The sequence below is a fragment of the Chelonoidis abingdonii genome, chromosome 13 (genome assembly GCF_003597395.2).
Source record: "Chelonoidis abingdonii isolate Lonesome George chromosome 13, CheloAbing_2.0, whole genome shotgun sequence".
In the NCBI taxonomy this organism is placed as follows: domain Eukaryota; kingdom Metazoa; phylum Chordata; order Testudines; family Testudinidae; genus Chelonoidis; species Chelonoidis abingdonii.
Genome location: NC_133781.1, coordinates 12644575 through 12659984, shown reverse-complemented (window position 1 = coordinate 12659984; position 15410 = coordinate 12644575). Strand labels below are relative to the sequence as shown.

The 15410-nt window shown below is 46.0% G+C and overlaps 1 protein-coding gene across 2 annotated transcripts; it reads left to right on the top strand.

Annotated features, from left to right (window-relative positions):
• Positions 1 to 388: 388 nt before the first annotated feature.
• On the top strand, positions 389 to 14103 carry TRIM16 (tripartite motif containing 16). Of its 2 annotated transcripts, XM_032792728.2 has the most exons (6): positions 390 to 1043; positions 4163 to 4258; positions 7489 to 7722; positions 8602 to 8773; positions 12042 to 12137; positions 12496 to 14103. In XM_032792728.2, the coding sequence occupies exons 1-6, from the start codon at positions 477 to 479 to the stop codon at positions 13131 to 13133; spliced, it is 1803 nt and encodes a 600-aa protein (XP_032648619.1). In that variant the 5' UTR covers positions 390 to 476; the 3' UTR covers positions 13134 to 14103. The 2 variants fall into 2 exon arrangements, with proteins under 2 accessions (XP_032648620.1, XP_032648619.1); XM_032792729.2 differs by lacking the exon at positions 4163 to 4258 and having other exon boundaries at positions 389 to 1043.
• Positions 14104 to 15410: the final 1307 nt, after the last annotated feature.

Below are 15410 nucleotides of genomic sequence, written 5' to 3'. Positions count from 1 at the left end.
ATGAAAGTTTCTGCAGAAAGGGTCTCCTTTCCTTGAAAATTTTTGATTTTTTGTTGGAAACCCCAAAACCAAATTTTTGTTTATTTTCAGAAGTTTTCAGCTGAATATTTCTTGGTTCCTGATGAAAATCTGAAATTTCCATTTGGATGAAAAAAACAACTTTCCAGCCACCCCTAGCTGGATGTACAGAGGACAGCAAGTCCAGGCGGAAGGTTGTAGATATGAGACAGAGGGACAGAGACAAGATTGACAGCTGTAAGGAGCAGCGTGTATCTACAGCTCACACAGCCTGTCATTCCCAGAACAAACTCACTCACTGTTTGCTTCTTGGCTCTGATTGCACTCCTACTTCCTGGAAGGCTGGAAAGAGTTAACAGCTGCAGGCAGTTGGGTGAGTTCAGGTGTGTCACTTTCTTTCATTCCTCCTGCGCTGTGCAGTTACAGTGTGTGTACTTGGAAGGCAGAGGAGCTCAGAAATGGCTGACTGTGGCCCCGCTGCTCCAGAAGGGCTGCCCCAGGAACTGGTACTAGGTAGCCCTGTCACTGAAGCGAAAGGGCATCAGGTCTGTGAGGGCAATGACTTCCCAGGTGAGAAAACTGAGGGTGAAGAGTTGAATGGCCCTGACAGCCCAGAAGCGACTAACCCAGGACCTGACCTGCAGGGCAGTTTGATTGTAAATAGCTCTGAGATGGCAATGGGCCAGCCTGGCCTTCTGGAGCAGGAGAACAGTCTGGAGGATGGGCAAGAGATCCTGTGCGACTTCTGCATGGCCCAGAAGGTCCTGGCAGTGAAGTCCTGTTTGACCTGCATGGTGAATTACTGCGAGGACCACCTTCGGCCTCACCTGGAGAACAGCAAGCTGCGGAGCCACAAGCTGATGGACCCCACAAAGGACATTGACCTGCAGACCTGTGAGACTCACAAAGGCCACTTGGGGTGGTTCTGCCAGACTGACCTGGTGTGTGTCTGTGAGGAGTGCCTGGCTGAAGAGCACAAGGGGCACAACTCGCTCACCTGTGAGGCAGCCAGGAAGGACAAAGAGGTGTGTCACTGCCTGGTATTTATTGGTGTTCATTGGGGGTACAGAGTGATCCAGGATGCAGAGGGGCATAGAGGCAGGGTGGGGCCCAGGGCCTTCTCGCTCACAGCCTTTATACACTGGTCTTATGCTGTTGACGTCAGTGGGTTTACTCCTGATTGAAGCTGCTCTTGGTTTCATTAATGAGCAAAGAGGGATTTGTTGTCCCTGGCTGTGGGACAAATCCTCAAGTCTTTACTCAAGATCTACCCTGTCAAAACCGCTACTCACAGTGGTGTGAAGCAGAAGTAATCCCATTAACATCAATGGGCCTGATTCTCCAGGGCTTGAGATCGTGTGTCACTACTTCTCCCTGTGCCAAGTGGGTATAAATCGCTACTGTTCTGATTTTGAGCTCAGAACTGGGCTCAACAGAGTCACAAAGGAGTGAAACCCGGGGAGGGGATGTCGGGCCCACTGACTTAGTAAGGAGTAAAGGCTCCAGGATTTGACCCTAGAGCGCACCACTGTGTAGTGTGTAGCACTGAAAGACTCTGGTTTGAGGAGTCTGGGCATACAGTATTTACCCTGCACATTTTTTCTTCCTATACTGAGTGAGATACAAATCTGTGCCCTTTGCAGCTTGTGTTTACCTTCCCTTTCCATTCCCAGCTGGGGGAAATGGGCTTCATTCCAGAAGCAGGTAGCTGTTGCCAGTACCTGCATGGGAAGGTTTGTTAAAAATGCTGTTGATTTATCTGTGAGTGGGGTAAAGGTTTCCTGATTTAAAATGAGCCAATGGTGTGTCTCAGTGGTATAAGCTTTATAAAGGGAATTCTAGTTGTACCTATAACCTGTCCCCCTCAACCAACCTGGCTTTGGTATGGTATGTGAGAATCAAATGGGCTATTTCATGTTAGTAATCTGGTCTTTTTGTTATGGGTAAAATTTTCTAAAGGACCTTCGGGATTCAGGAGCCCAAGTCCCATTTTCAAAACTGACCTAGGGCCCAATTTTAAAAGGTATTTAGGGGCCTAAAGATGCAGTTAGGTGTTTGGAGGGATTTCAGTGGGAGTTCAGTGCCTGGGTGCTTTTGAAAATTCCACTAAGCACCTATCTGTCTCTTTAGGTACCTGAATACCTTTCAAAACCTGGCCATGAGTCACTTTTGAAGCTATGTCCTAGAGCCCCAAGTTACTTAGGTGCTTTTGACAAATTTACACTATGACACATTTAGGTGGATAAGGCGGGGAAGAGCCATGATCCTGCAGGCCCTACTTGTAGGTGTCATCCTTACTAATACAAGTCAGCTTGCATGAGGAAGGATTGGACTTGTGGGTAAGGGAACCCATTTTCCTGTTTGATTCTGCCTGATGAGCCTCTCTCCTCTCCCGCTTTGTATCCACCCTTGGCGACTAGGCCGTTGCTGTGAGTAAAGTATATGTCCTGGAAGCTGCAGTGAATCATAGCTTGGATAGTGGGTGGAGACATGGTTCCCAGTTGTCCTTTCCGCATCTATGAAGTAACCTTTCCTCTTGTTCTGACATGCCATCCTGGGATCTGACAGCCAGTGTCTATTCTTGAAGTTAGAGGTTTCCAGTTAGCAGCCCCAAGTCGCAACCCCCTTCTCCTGCTCCACTTTTCCACCATTGACTTCAAAGGGTTCAGAGCCAGTCTGAATTTAACCCCTTTTCTGTTATCCTGCAGTCTGCAGGTTCTTTCCCCTCTCTTCCTTTATCTAAAGCCTCCCAAATCTCAATACCATTCACACACTCAATACCATTCCTCCTGGGGACTGGTTGCAGCAAACACAAAATCCATGGCCTGGAATGTGCTGTGGAATATATTTCTCTTTTGATCCATAGGGCCTGGCAGACACTCAAAGGACCAAAGGCTAGGATGCATTGATGAATAATCCCTATTGCTTATTTTGTTGGGGTACCAAATTCTGAGTTGCCCAGGGTACTCTTTGAGGAATGGTCAGCTTTGTTGCAGGTTTATAGGATCAGATTTCCAGTGGAGCTCAGATCCCATCTAGGCACCTAAGCGAAGAGGTCGCACTTTCAAAAGTGCCTAACACCTCCCATTGGAACCAGTGGGAATTTCTGAGTGCTGAGTAATCTCACACAACTGCACGTGGTCTTATTTATAGATATCTAATGCTCTTTTGAATTTAACTAAGCTTTTGTCTTTGGTATCTTGTGGCAGAGAGTTCCACAGGTAATTATACATTTCATTAAAATAATCAGACTTTCTTGTTTTTGTTAGTCCTGGCTGAACCGCAGAAGATTTAGAGTTTAGAATTGGTCTGGATAAACCAAATTTTGACTCCTTCTCTGAATCTATGGGGTCTTCAAAACTGCTCTGGAAAAGTCATGAGAACAACTTTTTTTGTGAGATTTTTAGCATTCTGACTCAAGTCCATGTGTGGAACCAAGGATCTTGGGTCATCTCTCACCTACATGGATGTAAATCTGGAGTAACTCCACTGAAGTCAATGGAGTTAAACAAGTGTGAAAACCAGTATAAATGAGAGCAGACTCAGACCCTAGAAGTGAGAGGGAAACTTCTTTCAGAACCTTGAAAATTTTTGCTTCAAATTTGAGTCTAGAAATGTTCCAAGATTTGGGCGGGGTAGATGGATTGGTTTTACATTTGTTAATCATTCCAGCTGTTCCTAGTCTTTGTATGAAAGATCAAGGCAAAATCCAAACCCCAGGCTCTTGTATTTTCCCCACTCATTGATTTGGATTCTGACATTTCCCTTCCACTGCTCTGGATGACTAACCTTCTTAGGGCTTAGTTACTGCAGCCATGTGTGACCAAGGATGTTTTATTTGCTGATTCTGTTGCTGTCATAGGCTTTCCCAGGCACTGAAGGTAGCAGGAGCTGCAGAGACAGCATTTTACAATTTATTGTGTCGCTGGAAAAAATGACATACTCCCCAGATCAGACAGACGCTAATAAAAATGTCCAGAGTGTTGTGAGTCCTGCTCTTGTCTGTGTGAAGTGGCACGGGTTCCAGCTGGCTGCTTTGGGTAACCAAAAATCAATTATAGAGTTTCACAAAACACCCCCTCTCTGCTATCCTATCTGATCACTGAAACAGTGGATTGTTAACACCTGCTTCATCCATTCACAGAGTGAACTTGTGCAGACCCAAGCAGAGTACGACTGGAAACTGAAGTCTGCTGAAAACGCAATTGTCAAGTTGCAGAATAATACACAGTCTATAGTGGTAAGGACAGAACTTGGGTTATTTCTTCTCCTCAGATTAAACTGAACCCATAATAATGGCATGAAAATGGTTGTATGATATTCAGTGGGAGTCTGGATAATGGTCTTACACTCCTGTATGTGTGAAGTGTATGCAGCCTCCATGTCTCTGTCGTCCGCAGACATCTCCAGGCCTGTTCCATGCCACTGGCATGCTCTCCCCTCTCTGGTCACAAGCCGCTACTCACATTCCATTAAAAACCCTGAGAAGCAAGACAATAATGTGCTAATGGGGCATGTTGGATGGAAGGGTGGGTAGGACACTCACCCGAGACTTGGGTTCAATTCCCTGCTCTGCCACAGTCTTCCTGTGTGACCTTGGGCCTATCACTTAGTCTCCCTCTGGATCTGCTTCCCACCTGTACAATAGGGAGGATCACACTGCCCTGCCTCTCAGGTGTTGTAAGGAGCAATATGTTAAAAATTGTGAGGTGCTCAGACATGATAGTAATGGGGGCCAGATATCTACCTCAGAGAGAGAGATTTACACAACTGAGAATTGAGCCCATTAACTATTACATAAAAAATAGCTTGACACCAAAGATTGAACTGGGAGCTCAGAGAGTTGCAATAGCTCAACTAAAGCTCCCTACATGGGGCTGTAACTAACACATTTCCTCTGTGTATTGCACACAGAAGGGGGCCTGTAACAAACATTCATCTGGCAGTTACGCTGAAATACTGAATTCCAAATTCTTTGGACAAATTCAAATCACATCTCAATGTCACAGCTCAAGCTCACCTCCAGCCCTGAAGTGCAGTTCTAACCGGAAAAGTGACTATAAAAAGACAGTGTGGTCCTAGCCTGGGTAGAATCAGGATGTCCAGAGGCCACATGGCAATTAAAATGCACCATTGTCAAAAGCTGAAAAACTCCACCAAATTTCAGGCTTGTTTTGAATTGAGGGGGAGATTTTTGGGCAGCTTTGCCTTTAAGCGAATGGGTTTGCTCATCTCGTGAGGGAACACTTGCAAGTGCCAAAAGATTTAGTATTCCAGGGCAAGATCAGCTTTGTGCTGGCTTCTGTTTGTGGAGAATCCACCCAGAACTGTTGTTTGATGATATCATCCAGCTGTCTTTGTGAGGCATCTTTGGTGAGTGTCATCTCCACAGGGCTTCCAAAGAGCAGTGTCATGTTTAAAGAGTTAGACAAGGTGACTAATTGTATTAATTGTTACCCTCTTGAAATTTTCCTGTGCTGGTGCTATAATACTCACGTAAACCCACAGACTTCACTACATGGGACAGCCTCCACAGCTGCTTTCCTGGATAGCACTGTTCTGATGTTTCTTTTCTGCATGGCAATTCATGGTAATTCCAGAACCAACCCTCAGGACATGGCTGATGAGATATGAAGCCCTTCATTTCTAGGTGGCTGCTTCAAATCTAGGGGAAAGTTGTTACCTCCTGATAGCCTCTGTTAGATAATTTGCTGGTTTGAGTCCAGTTTCTATTTCTGGATAAATTTTCAGATCAACCTTCCACTGCCACTGGCTCTGACTCGCCTCTTTGTAGGCAGTTGGAGCTGAAATGGGAGTTAGGTGTTTAAATACTTCGAGGGTCTGGTCCTCAGCTCTGATAATCTGGGAGAATGAGGGTTTTTTGTTTGATTTATAAGGAAGTGTGGAGTGGATCCAAGTCAACCTGGTTGTAGCCATCTTGCTGGAGAGATCCTGTAACCTCCCCATGAGACCACATGGTACTTTCCCCCCAGGCATTGTTGAGTAGAAATCAGAGCAGAATTTTACCCTGTGATTCATTGAAGTTATGCCTTATTTCCATTTCCAGCAGCAGGTCTCCAGCCCCAGAGCAGGTAGGGCTGCATCCTCTGTTACACACAATATCTGTCCTACTTCAATAATGAGAAGGGATCCTGTTTGTTTTCTCACTGTGTTACCTTCTCAGTTATCCAGTGGAAGTACTTTGATGTCTGTTTCTGTGTGTACTGTGCTTTGTCACATGGGAAGCTCATCGTGGGAACAGAGGTATTCCTCCTGTGAATTTTCTCCCCTCTCTGTTGGTACTTCGAGAGCCCCCTACCCCAACTCCCCAATCCTCCACAGCAAGTTTCAATGCTTTGTAACTTGGCCACCAGCCTTAAAATTCTGCCAAGCCTATTTATATTTTTATTTTATCATTTCAGCTGACTGTGTTCAGATTTATTTTTAAGCATTTTTATTTTTTATTCATTTAAACATTTACAGTTGTGGGAAGTTATGGGAGTGTCAGCCAATGAGGAGGTCAAACAATAATTATTTCATGACGGTGCATGTTGAGATTCAACAAATGAGAGCTTGATAACCATTACCACACAAATGGTCAGCATCACACATCAAAATAGCCAAAGTCACTATCCTCAACTCAAACTCTGTCAAGTGCTCAGGCAGCATGTTTCTTCCTGTGCCTGTCTGTGAATTTTGATTATTGTTGATGGAAATATTTTTTCGCTGGTTTGGGTGTGTACAGCGAAATCGATCTTTACTGAAACCTACCAATACAAATCTAATCTTTCCATGCTGACTTATAAAGAAATGATGGGGATTAACTGGGGTGTCAGCACTGAGCCTTACTCATTCAGAAGGCTTGCTGTTGGGTTGCTGGTGTCAAATCCCCCATAGCCAGGAGCTGGGCAATGCATAACTGGTTCAGGCCTATGGTCCACTGTGATCTAGCCCCATAACACAATGAAAGGGAAGACACAGTGCTACATGGGCATGCTTCCTTCATCCTTCCAATTCTCTGTTCTGAAAAGAAATGTCATCCCCTTCCGGGGTCAGCTCAACACCTGCTGCAACTTTGTTTGGGATTACAGGTTACCCTTACAGTGGTTCCACAGGTCGAGTACACTTTACCCTTCTGTCACAGACAGGTACTTCCCTGGCTATGACCCTCAGTCAGTCAAAACCCAAGAGCCCTCAACTGCTCTCAGGGGGTGTGTATGTGCATTTGTGGAGGTGTGTTGGGGAATAGGGGAAGAGACCAGGATCTGCTGGAAATGGGGCCGTGGGTTCCAGTCCTTGGTTTGGATTCACTGATTAGCTGTTGCTGCCACTGCCTTTGTGCTGTGGAGGCATCTCCACAGTGATTAGAAAATGTTGTTTGCACATCCTGATGCATTTTCCAGGAAGGTGCAGTGGCAACACAGCAAGGCTGGTTGGAAAAGTCAACAGCGGTGGCTTTTGTCCCTGTAGAGTTCTATCTCCGAAGTGAAGAGCCTGGTGTCGGGGCAGTTTGGGGAGCTGTTGGAAGCCGTCAAGATGGCCCACTCGGTTGTACTGGCATTTCTAGAGGAGAAGGAGCGTGTGGCAGTGAATCAAGCCAATGGGATTAAGATCCATCTGGAGCACAAGCGTGCTGTCATGGAAGAGAATAAACTCAGGCTGGAGAAGATGGCCCTCTACACTAGTGACATCCTGTTCCTTAAGGTACCATGATGGACAAAGCCTTTCCATTATAAAGACCCGGGGGATGGTGTGTCTGTAGATTAGTGTTTGGTTTGAGGCGTTCAGATCAAGTGTGCAGTACGATTAGATTGCATTGTGCCATTTTATAATTGAAAAATGGTGCCAAGCCTCCTTAGAACATCTCCTGTAACCTGAAATGGAGATTCTGACTCCAAATTCAGAACTGATTGGCCCTCCCTAGGCTGTGGAGTGTAAGACTGGGATTGTCAAAAGCACCTCCCAGCCATAAAGTGCTCTGAAATCTTCTAGAAAGGGAGAGAAAGGGAGATTTTTTTCACCTTTGTTTTTAAAGAAGGAAAACATTTCAGACCTATAAAGGCCACCTTGTTTGAGTCTAAACTGTGCAAAGGTCCTAGGTAAAGATGCTAGAACTTAGCAACTTCTAGAGATAAAGGTGTAAGGCAAAGACTTCTCTTCATTCTCCCTGGAACTGGCTGAGATACATTATTAGCCTACAGCCAACAACATCGTCATTTCATTATAAATGGTTGGTGTATTGTTTCCTTCCTTATTTTATGACCATGGTCGTCTTTTTCTAATGCCCTCAAGAAGCTTGTAGTGACGTCTGGAGATTGCTGTTCCTCGGCTTTAGCTTTACAATCATAAAGTTTATCTGGTGAACTTCATATTCAGCTGATCTTAAATATCTCCCAAAATACAGGTTCCTGTATCAGCTGAGTTTAAGTTCTTCAGGGCTGCAGTGGAATGTTAAGGGTCAGAGTCTGCTACCACTAAAGTCAATTGGGATTTTGCTAGTAACTTCATGGTGAGATGGATCTGGTACAAAAACAGCCAAATATATGAGGAAAATGAGCAAAAATAGAATTGTTTTTTTGGCAGGAATATTATGAGTTCAAGAAGAACACAGGGGATGATGCGCTTCCCAGTGTTTATATTGGACTCAAAGATAAACTGTCAGGGATCAGAAGGGTCATTTCAGAGTCAACAGAACACTTGCTACAGCTTGTACAAACCACCTATAAGGAAAAGCTCCAGGAGTTTTCAAAGGAAGGTGAGTCTCATCCTCTGCCTTGCAGCTATTTAAATGAACATTTGCACAGCTTTCCGTGTGTGTGTACGAACACTTCAGTGCTGTCACCAAATGGCAAAAGTGAGGCCCTGATAAAATGCATGCTTCCCAGGCCCCTAGGAATTGTCAATCCCAAGGTCACAGTGGCAGAGTCAGGAATAGAACCCACCAGACGATCCTTCCTGTCTGCAATGAGATCATCATACTGGATTTGCAACATCACACACAGATTCCTATAGTAACATATTGTGATGTAGAGCTTGTGATTTTACTGGATGTCCAAGCATGAGGGGAAAGTGGGTTGATTAAGGGGTGTGTGTGTTGGGGGCAGGGCCAGCGCTTTCATTAGGTGACCCTTGGCAGTCGCCTAGGGCGCCAGGATTCGGGGGGCAACATTTTGTGTGCTCCCCACGTGGTGCACGGGAGCTTCCGGTTCTTCTCCCGTTGCACCGCCGAAGAAGGACCTTCTGCAACCATGCCGCGGAAAACAGTGGCCAGCAATTGAGCAGCTCAATGACTGCCACTGTCGCCTTCAGCATTTCAGCAGAGGGTCCTTCTTCGGTGGCGTGATGGGAGCGGAACTGGAAGCTCCTGCGCGCCCCATGGGGAGCGCACAAAATGTAGCCCCCTGAATGCTGCCTAGGGCACCAGAAACTCTGGCGCTGCTCCTGGTTGGGGGTGATGTGTCTATTTAAGCACAATACTGTGATTAGAAAAGAGAGCAAGCAGAATGTATAAACCTTCCAGGTATTTCCCCCTCCCCTCACTATTTAACTTTGTCCCAGTCTGTCTTTCAAATGATCAACCCACTGCAATCAGCAGTTAATGATTTACTATGTGAAAAGGCCTGGATATTACCTGGGTTGCATCCTAACGCCTTTAAAGTCCACAATAGAAATCTAATAAGCAATATGAGTCTTACAGGATCCAGCTGAATTCCTCACCCTCCCATGCATTAACATTATCAGCTGGGTCTCTGCTATTCCACTTGTTTATATGTAGTCACTCCTGTTTTCCCCAGCAAAGCAACAGCTATTTGCTGTTAGGTGCTAGTGCTGCATGGAGGCCACAGCATCAATCCTGCCTTGCTGGCAGTCTTGACACAAAGTCAGGTATGGTGACAGCAAGGAAACCAGGCTCTCTCCCAGTGTGAATCAACTCAGCCACCTGGGGACTGAAGTTATTTCCTTGAGAAACATACGGACAAGGGAGGGAGCTGTGGAATCCATGGTGATTTAGCTGGTTTTAACTCCATATGGGTTGTAGCATTTACAGCAAATGTGTTGTTTTTTTTCCCTGGAATCAATGAATACTGCAATTTAATAATACTACTTTGTCCTTCTCTACCGCTGTCCATCCAGGGATCTCCAAATGCTCTATAAACATTGCCCACAATTATCCTCCCATAAGCTGGCTGTTAGGTGACACTCCGGCAGTGCAAAGCAGCCAGAAAGCCAGCTTAACCAGTCACATGGGGATTCCCTCATACAGTGGCATAGGGCTGGTGACGCCCATCATAGCCACAGCATAGAAATTTACCTCTGTCATCTCAAGCTATTGCTTCTCCCATTCCCCCGTGATTTCAGTCCTGCCCTTTAGTGGGACAACCTGATAGCTGTTGCTGATTTCTTATCGTCTCATCTCTCCTGTTTTCTATCTTGCTGTTCACTGACTCTCCCTGAATGAAAGACTTTTATTGGGACTGTCCTGCAGCCCTGACTACTCTCATCTCCACCTGTTGCTTTGCAGTTTGATTCTGTTCTCCTCTGGGTTTGCTCTCCCCCCCATTTCTGCATGCTTGAGTATGACTGGGTTTATGCCAGAGAAACACCTGGCAAGGAAGGACATGAAGCAGCTGCCTAGGGTACAGAGTGAGTCTTGCGTTTTGAGTTTAGCTGATCAGAGAGACATCATGAAGCCCTAAAAATGTCCTGGACTGAGCCACACCAGCCACAAGTGCCCTTCCTAGGGTGGTGTGCAGCAGGAACTGTGAGGTTGTTGCACTCTGCTGTGCATGCACCTGCACAAATGCAATCAAGCACCAGGCATTGTCCGTTGCACTGAATAAGTCTCAACCGCACCTCATTCCTACTCCCTAACACTTGAGCTCAAGAGGCAAGGCAGGCACCTAGACTAGGCATGTCTGAGGAGATGTGGGGTTCAGTGCAGCCTTTTTCGTGCATTTGAGGCACTAAGCTACCCAATCCGCTCTTCAGCCCTTCTACTGCCTTTAGGCTGGAGTAATTTACCGGGAGTATTCCCTAGCCATAGCTGAGACAGATGTAGCTCTGCAAGCCACCTAGAAGGGCTCAGCAGGTGACATTTTGTGCTTGACTCTTCTACACCGTGTTTCCCCTTACTGCTTACACAAAGTCCCTGGAGGCCAGGACTCAGTGGGCCTCATCCTGATCTCAGCCACGCCAGCTTCACACTGATGTTATTATTGATTGTTGTTTGTGTTAAAGCAGTGCAGTGGTTTTCAACCTGTGGCCTGTGGACCTCGGGGAGTCAGACTGTCTAAGATTTCCAAAAGGGTCTGCACCTCCATTTGAAAGTGTTTAGGGGTCTGCAAATGAAAACCACTGCAGTAATGCCTAGAGGCTCCATTCCAGGTCCTGTTCTGGTAGGGGCTGTTCCGCTGCTCTGACCCCAAAATGCAGAGAGTCAAAGGATGGAGTTAGCAGTGAGAGATCAGAATTGGGCCCAATGTCTTTGTGTGCTCACAAAACTATTTGTTCAAATTAAATGCCCGTGGAACCAGACTGCTGGTTCTTAATCCTGATAACAATGTAATAGAACAGATCTTCACACAACGCAGAGTCCACCTGTGGAACTCATTGCCAGGGGATGTTGTGAAGGCCAAAAGTATAACCAGACTAAAAAAAAAAATGAAATAACTTCATGAAGGATAGGTCCATCAATGGCTATTAGCCAAGATAGTCAGGGACACAACACCATGCTCTGGGTGTCCCTAAACCTCTGACTGCCAGAAGCTAGGACTGGATGAGGGGGATGGATCACTTGCTAATTCCCCTGGTCTGTACACTCCCTCTGAAACATCTCACACCAGTCACTGCTGGAAGACAGGAAACTGGGCTAGAGGGACCATTGGTCTGCCCCAGTATGGCCATTCTTATATTTTATCCCTCTGTAAGACAGCAATTCCATTGCCCTGTGCTATTGGTATCCCACCTTGAACAAACTCGCAGGGTTGGTTCTGGGAATGCTAATTGTCTTTTTGTTGTTGAAGAGGACTGTGGGATCAAAACAATGGTGTCTGCAATTGTACCATCCAGACACCGCATATCAGCTCCAGATCCAGAGACTAGGAGTGACTTTCTCAAGTGTAAGTATTGGAATTAACGACTCTAAAGCAGATGAGGCTCTGGGGGAGAGAGGAATGGGAGTTTGGAAGAAGTTTCTAGAGAGTGATCTGGTTTTGTAGTTTATCTTAGATTATCTGTATTTTAGTTGTCTTAATTGTTATCGGCTGAAACATGAGCATGGCCGTAGCTTCTTTCAATTCTGATAAAAATTGCTTGGGCCATACAAAGGTATTCAGTTGCCCAGTGATGCTCAGATAATGGAGTGTGTACAGTAGTGGAGTAGGATCAATAGCTCATATCTTGGGCTAACAAACATGGAGAGTGTCCACTGGAGAGGCCTCCTTAGCCATTTCAGTAACAATTTTCTTTTCTATTTAGACTCGTGCCCATTAACTTTTGACCCAGTCACAGCCCACAGATATCTCAGGCTCTTGGAGGACAACCACAAAGTGACTAACACCACGCCCTGGGAACACTCCTACCCAGATCACCCTGAAAGATTTGAGCACTGGCGCCAGGTGCTGTCAGACAACAGCTTGTACATGGGTCGCTACTACTTTGAGGCTGAAATAAGCGGAGCCGGCATTTACATTGGTATGACGTACAAAAGCATTGACCGGAAGGGGTCAGAAAGCAACAGCTGCATCTCGGGGAATAACTTCTCCTGGAGCATCCAGTGGCATGGCAAGGGGTTCTCTGCATGGCACAGTGATGTGGAGATCCCACTGAAAACAGACATGTTCAATAGGATAGGGGTCTATCTGGACTACCCCAAGGGCACTTTGTCCTTCTATGGTGTCACTTCGGACACCATGACTCTGATACACAAGTTTGAGTGTGAATTTGCTGAGCCGCTGTACCCTGCTTTCTGGCTTTCAAAGAAAGAAAACTCCATCAGAATAATCAAAGCAGGGGATGCTGATGAGAAGACTCCTGCCTTTTCTTCTTCCTCAGAGGAAGCTGCTCCTTCCAACACACGTTTAGTGTCTGAGGTGGAAGCATTGGCCAGTACTTAGGTTGTAGATCAATATTAGTATTGTGGCAGCAGAGGCAGCAAGGGGATACATGCTACTGGGGTTTTAATAAGAGGGTCCATAAATGAAGCTGGTTCTCAGCTTCCTATGCCTTAGAGATGGAAAAGTCCTTTTTAAGTCATGTAATCCAACTCCTAAGGATCAGTGCAGATTGTTTCCTACTATATATTCTTGAATGCTTTGTTCAGTAGGATTTTAATTTATTTCAACATGATGGGTATTCCACCAGTTCCCTTGGGAAACTTTTCCAGCTTCAAGGGACCTGATTCTGCTCTTGCTTACAGTGGCATAAACCAGATGTAACTCTATGGAAGTTAGCCATGGGCCAAATCTGCAGGTAGCATAGCTCTGTTGAACTCAATGGAGCTATGATGATTTATCTCAGCTGGAGATCTGGAGTGGAGTTACACTGGTGTACAACCTGTGTGAGAGGAGGAGCAGGCACTAATAGGTCAAGATCTCATATATGGATAATATTCCTAATGTTCAGCCTACATTTCTTTTGCTTTGTTTCATTCTGTTACATCTGGTCTCATTGGAGGCAGAGTAGGTCAATGGACAGGCAGGCTGGTCCAGCAGCTAGAGTGTTATCATGGGTATGAGGGGGACCAGTGTTCACTTGCCTACACCTCCACAGTCTCCTTGTGTGATGCTGGGCAAGTCGCTCAGTCTCTGTGTTTCAGTTCTCCGCCTGTAGAATGGGGATAATAGCCTTGCCCTACCTCTCAGGGGTGTTGTGAGGATAAACACACAAAAGACGATGAGATGCTCAGAGACTAAGGTGATGAGTGCTTAAGCACCTTAGGTAGAACGCTAGACTGGCAGGGAGGAGTTCTGTTCCTGAGCTGATGGGTGACCTTGGGCATCTTTGTGCTTCCATTAATTGATCTGTAAAATAGGGATAAAGATTCTTGCCCACCATTGTAAAAAAGGGGAGAGGGGCGCAGTGCTGCATTGCTATATAAGCAAATATTATTATTATTTTCCTCTCAATCCCTCAAGTCTTTTCTACCTAATCTAGCCTTCTACTGAAACCACCTTTCTCTTTTACACTTCAGCCCATCACTCCAGCCCCATGTGTGCTGCCTTCCTATTTCATACTGCATCTAATCCAAGCTCTGTCTTTGCCTTCATGCCTTTAAATAATCCTATTCCTGTCTAAATCTCTGAATTTCTACCCCCACATCTACTCCCTATCCTGTCTTCTCCTTGCTCCTTTTCTGTCTGTCTCACTGGCAGCTTTGTACCTTCAGTCATGCTCTCGCTTACATTTGGAATAAATCTCCACTTCCTGTCCTCCAAATACCTCCTTCCAACAATACTTGAAACCCTCCTCAAACTCTCTTCTTCCTGAAACCTGCCTACCTTGTTGTCCTCAATAAAAATCTCTCCACCTGAATGGTTGTCTTGTGTCTTTATTTTATTGGTCATTGTGAGCATCCTGTGTTTGCAGGGTGCCATGCAAATATATGGTGCTTTATACACAGTAATCCCAGGATTCCCTTAAAAAACCACTACTTCAATAAGGCTGCTCCAGTACACAGGCCAGCACCATGATGTGTTTTGCTCCATGACCCTGATACTGTATGAAGCCCTGTGTGATGGGGTGTGTACCCCACACCAGTAACGAAAGGATTAACAGGAGCCTGAGCCCAATTAGGCCACTGGGTGGCACCTGTATTGGTGGTAGGCCTAGTTGGTGAGCAATCCCAGTTGGTAGGGAGCTGGGTCTTCATAAATGAAGGAGCTCAGAGTAGTGGGAAAGACACTAGGGAGGATACTCAGCAGAGGGGTAGCTGAATGTTTCCTCTTTTGGGTTAAAGGTAGAAAGAGGCCCGAGGCTAGAATTAGAGAGTTCTGAGTCAGGAGGAAGCCTGGGTATCTGGGGGCAGGTTGTTCTGAGCCAGAAGGAAGCTGGAGGCATGAAGCCTAAGGGGTATCTGGGACTGGAGTGTGAAGGGCTGCAGGGGATGAGGGAAGAATTATCCAGCCTCTCTCTTGGCCCTAGAGAGGGGAGAGTGCTGTGGGGAACAGGGAGGCCTGCAGGGCAAGGGGGAAGATACCTAGAAGACAGAGGATTGGGGCAAGCTCCTGCGGTTGACCTTGACACAAGAGCCAGAACTCTAGGGGGAAGCCCTGGGAGGTTGTTGCTTGTTACAAAGAGCTCAGGAACAGGCTGGTGAAAAAGACCCAAAGAAAAGCTAATGGCAGGAAGGAGTCCTGAGAGATGGCAGCAAGTGTCTGATGGAGCAGACTTTG

Excerpts from the sequence above, each read along its gene's own strand:
- TRIM16 (XM_032792728.2), top strand. The coding sequence starts at position 477 with ATGGCTGACTGTGGCCCCGCTGCTCCAGAAGGGCTGCCCCAGGAACTG. Across the intron at positions 1,044-4,162 it reads CAGCCAGGAAGGACAAAGAG|AGTGAACTTGTGCAGACCCA; the intron begins GTGTGTCACTGC and ends ATCCATTCACAG. Across the intron at positions 7,723-8,601 it reads GTGACATCCTGTTCCTTAAG|GAATATTATGAGTTCAAGAA; the intron begins GTACCATGATGG and ends TTTTTTTGGCAG.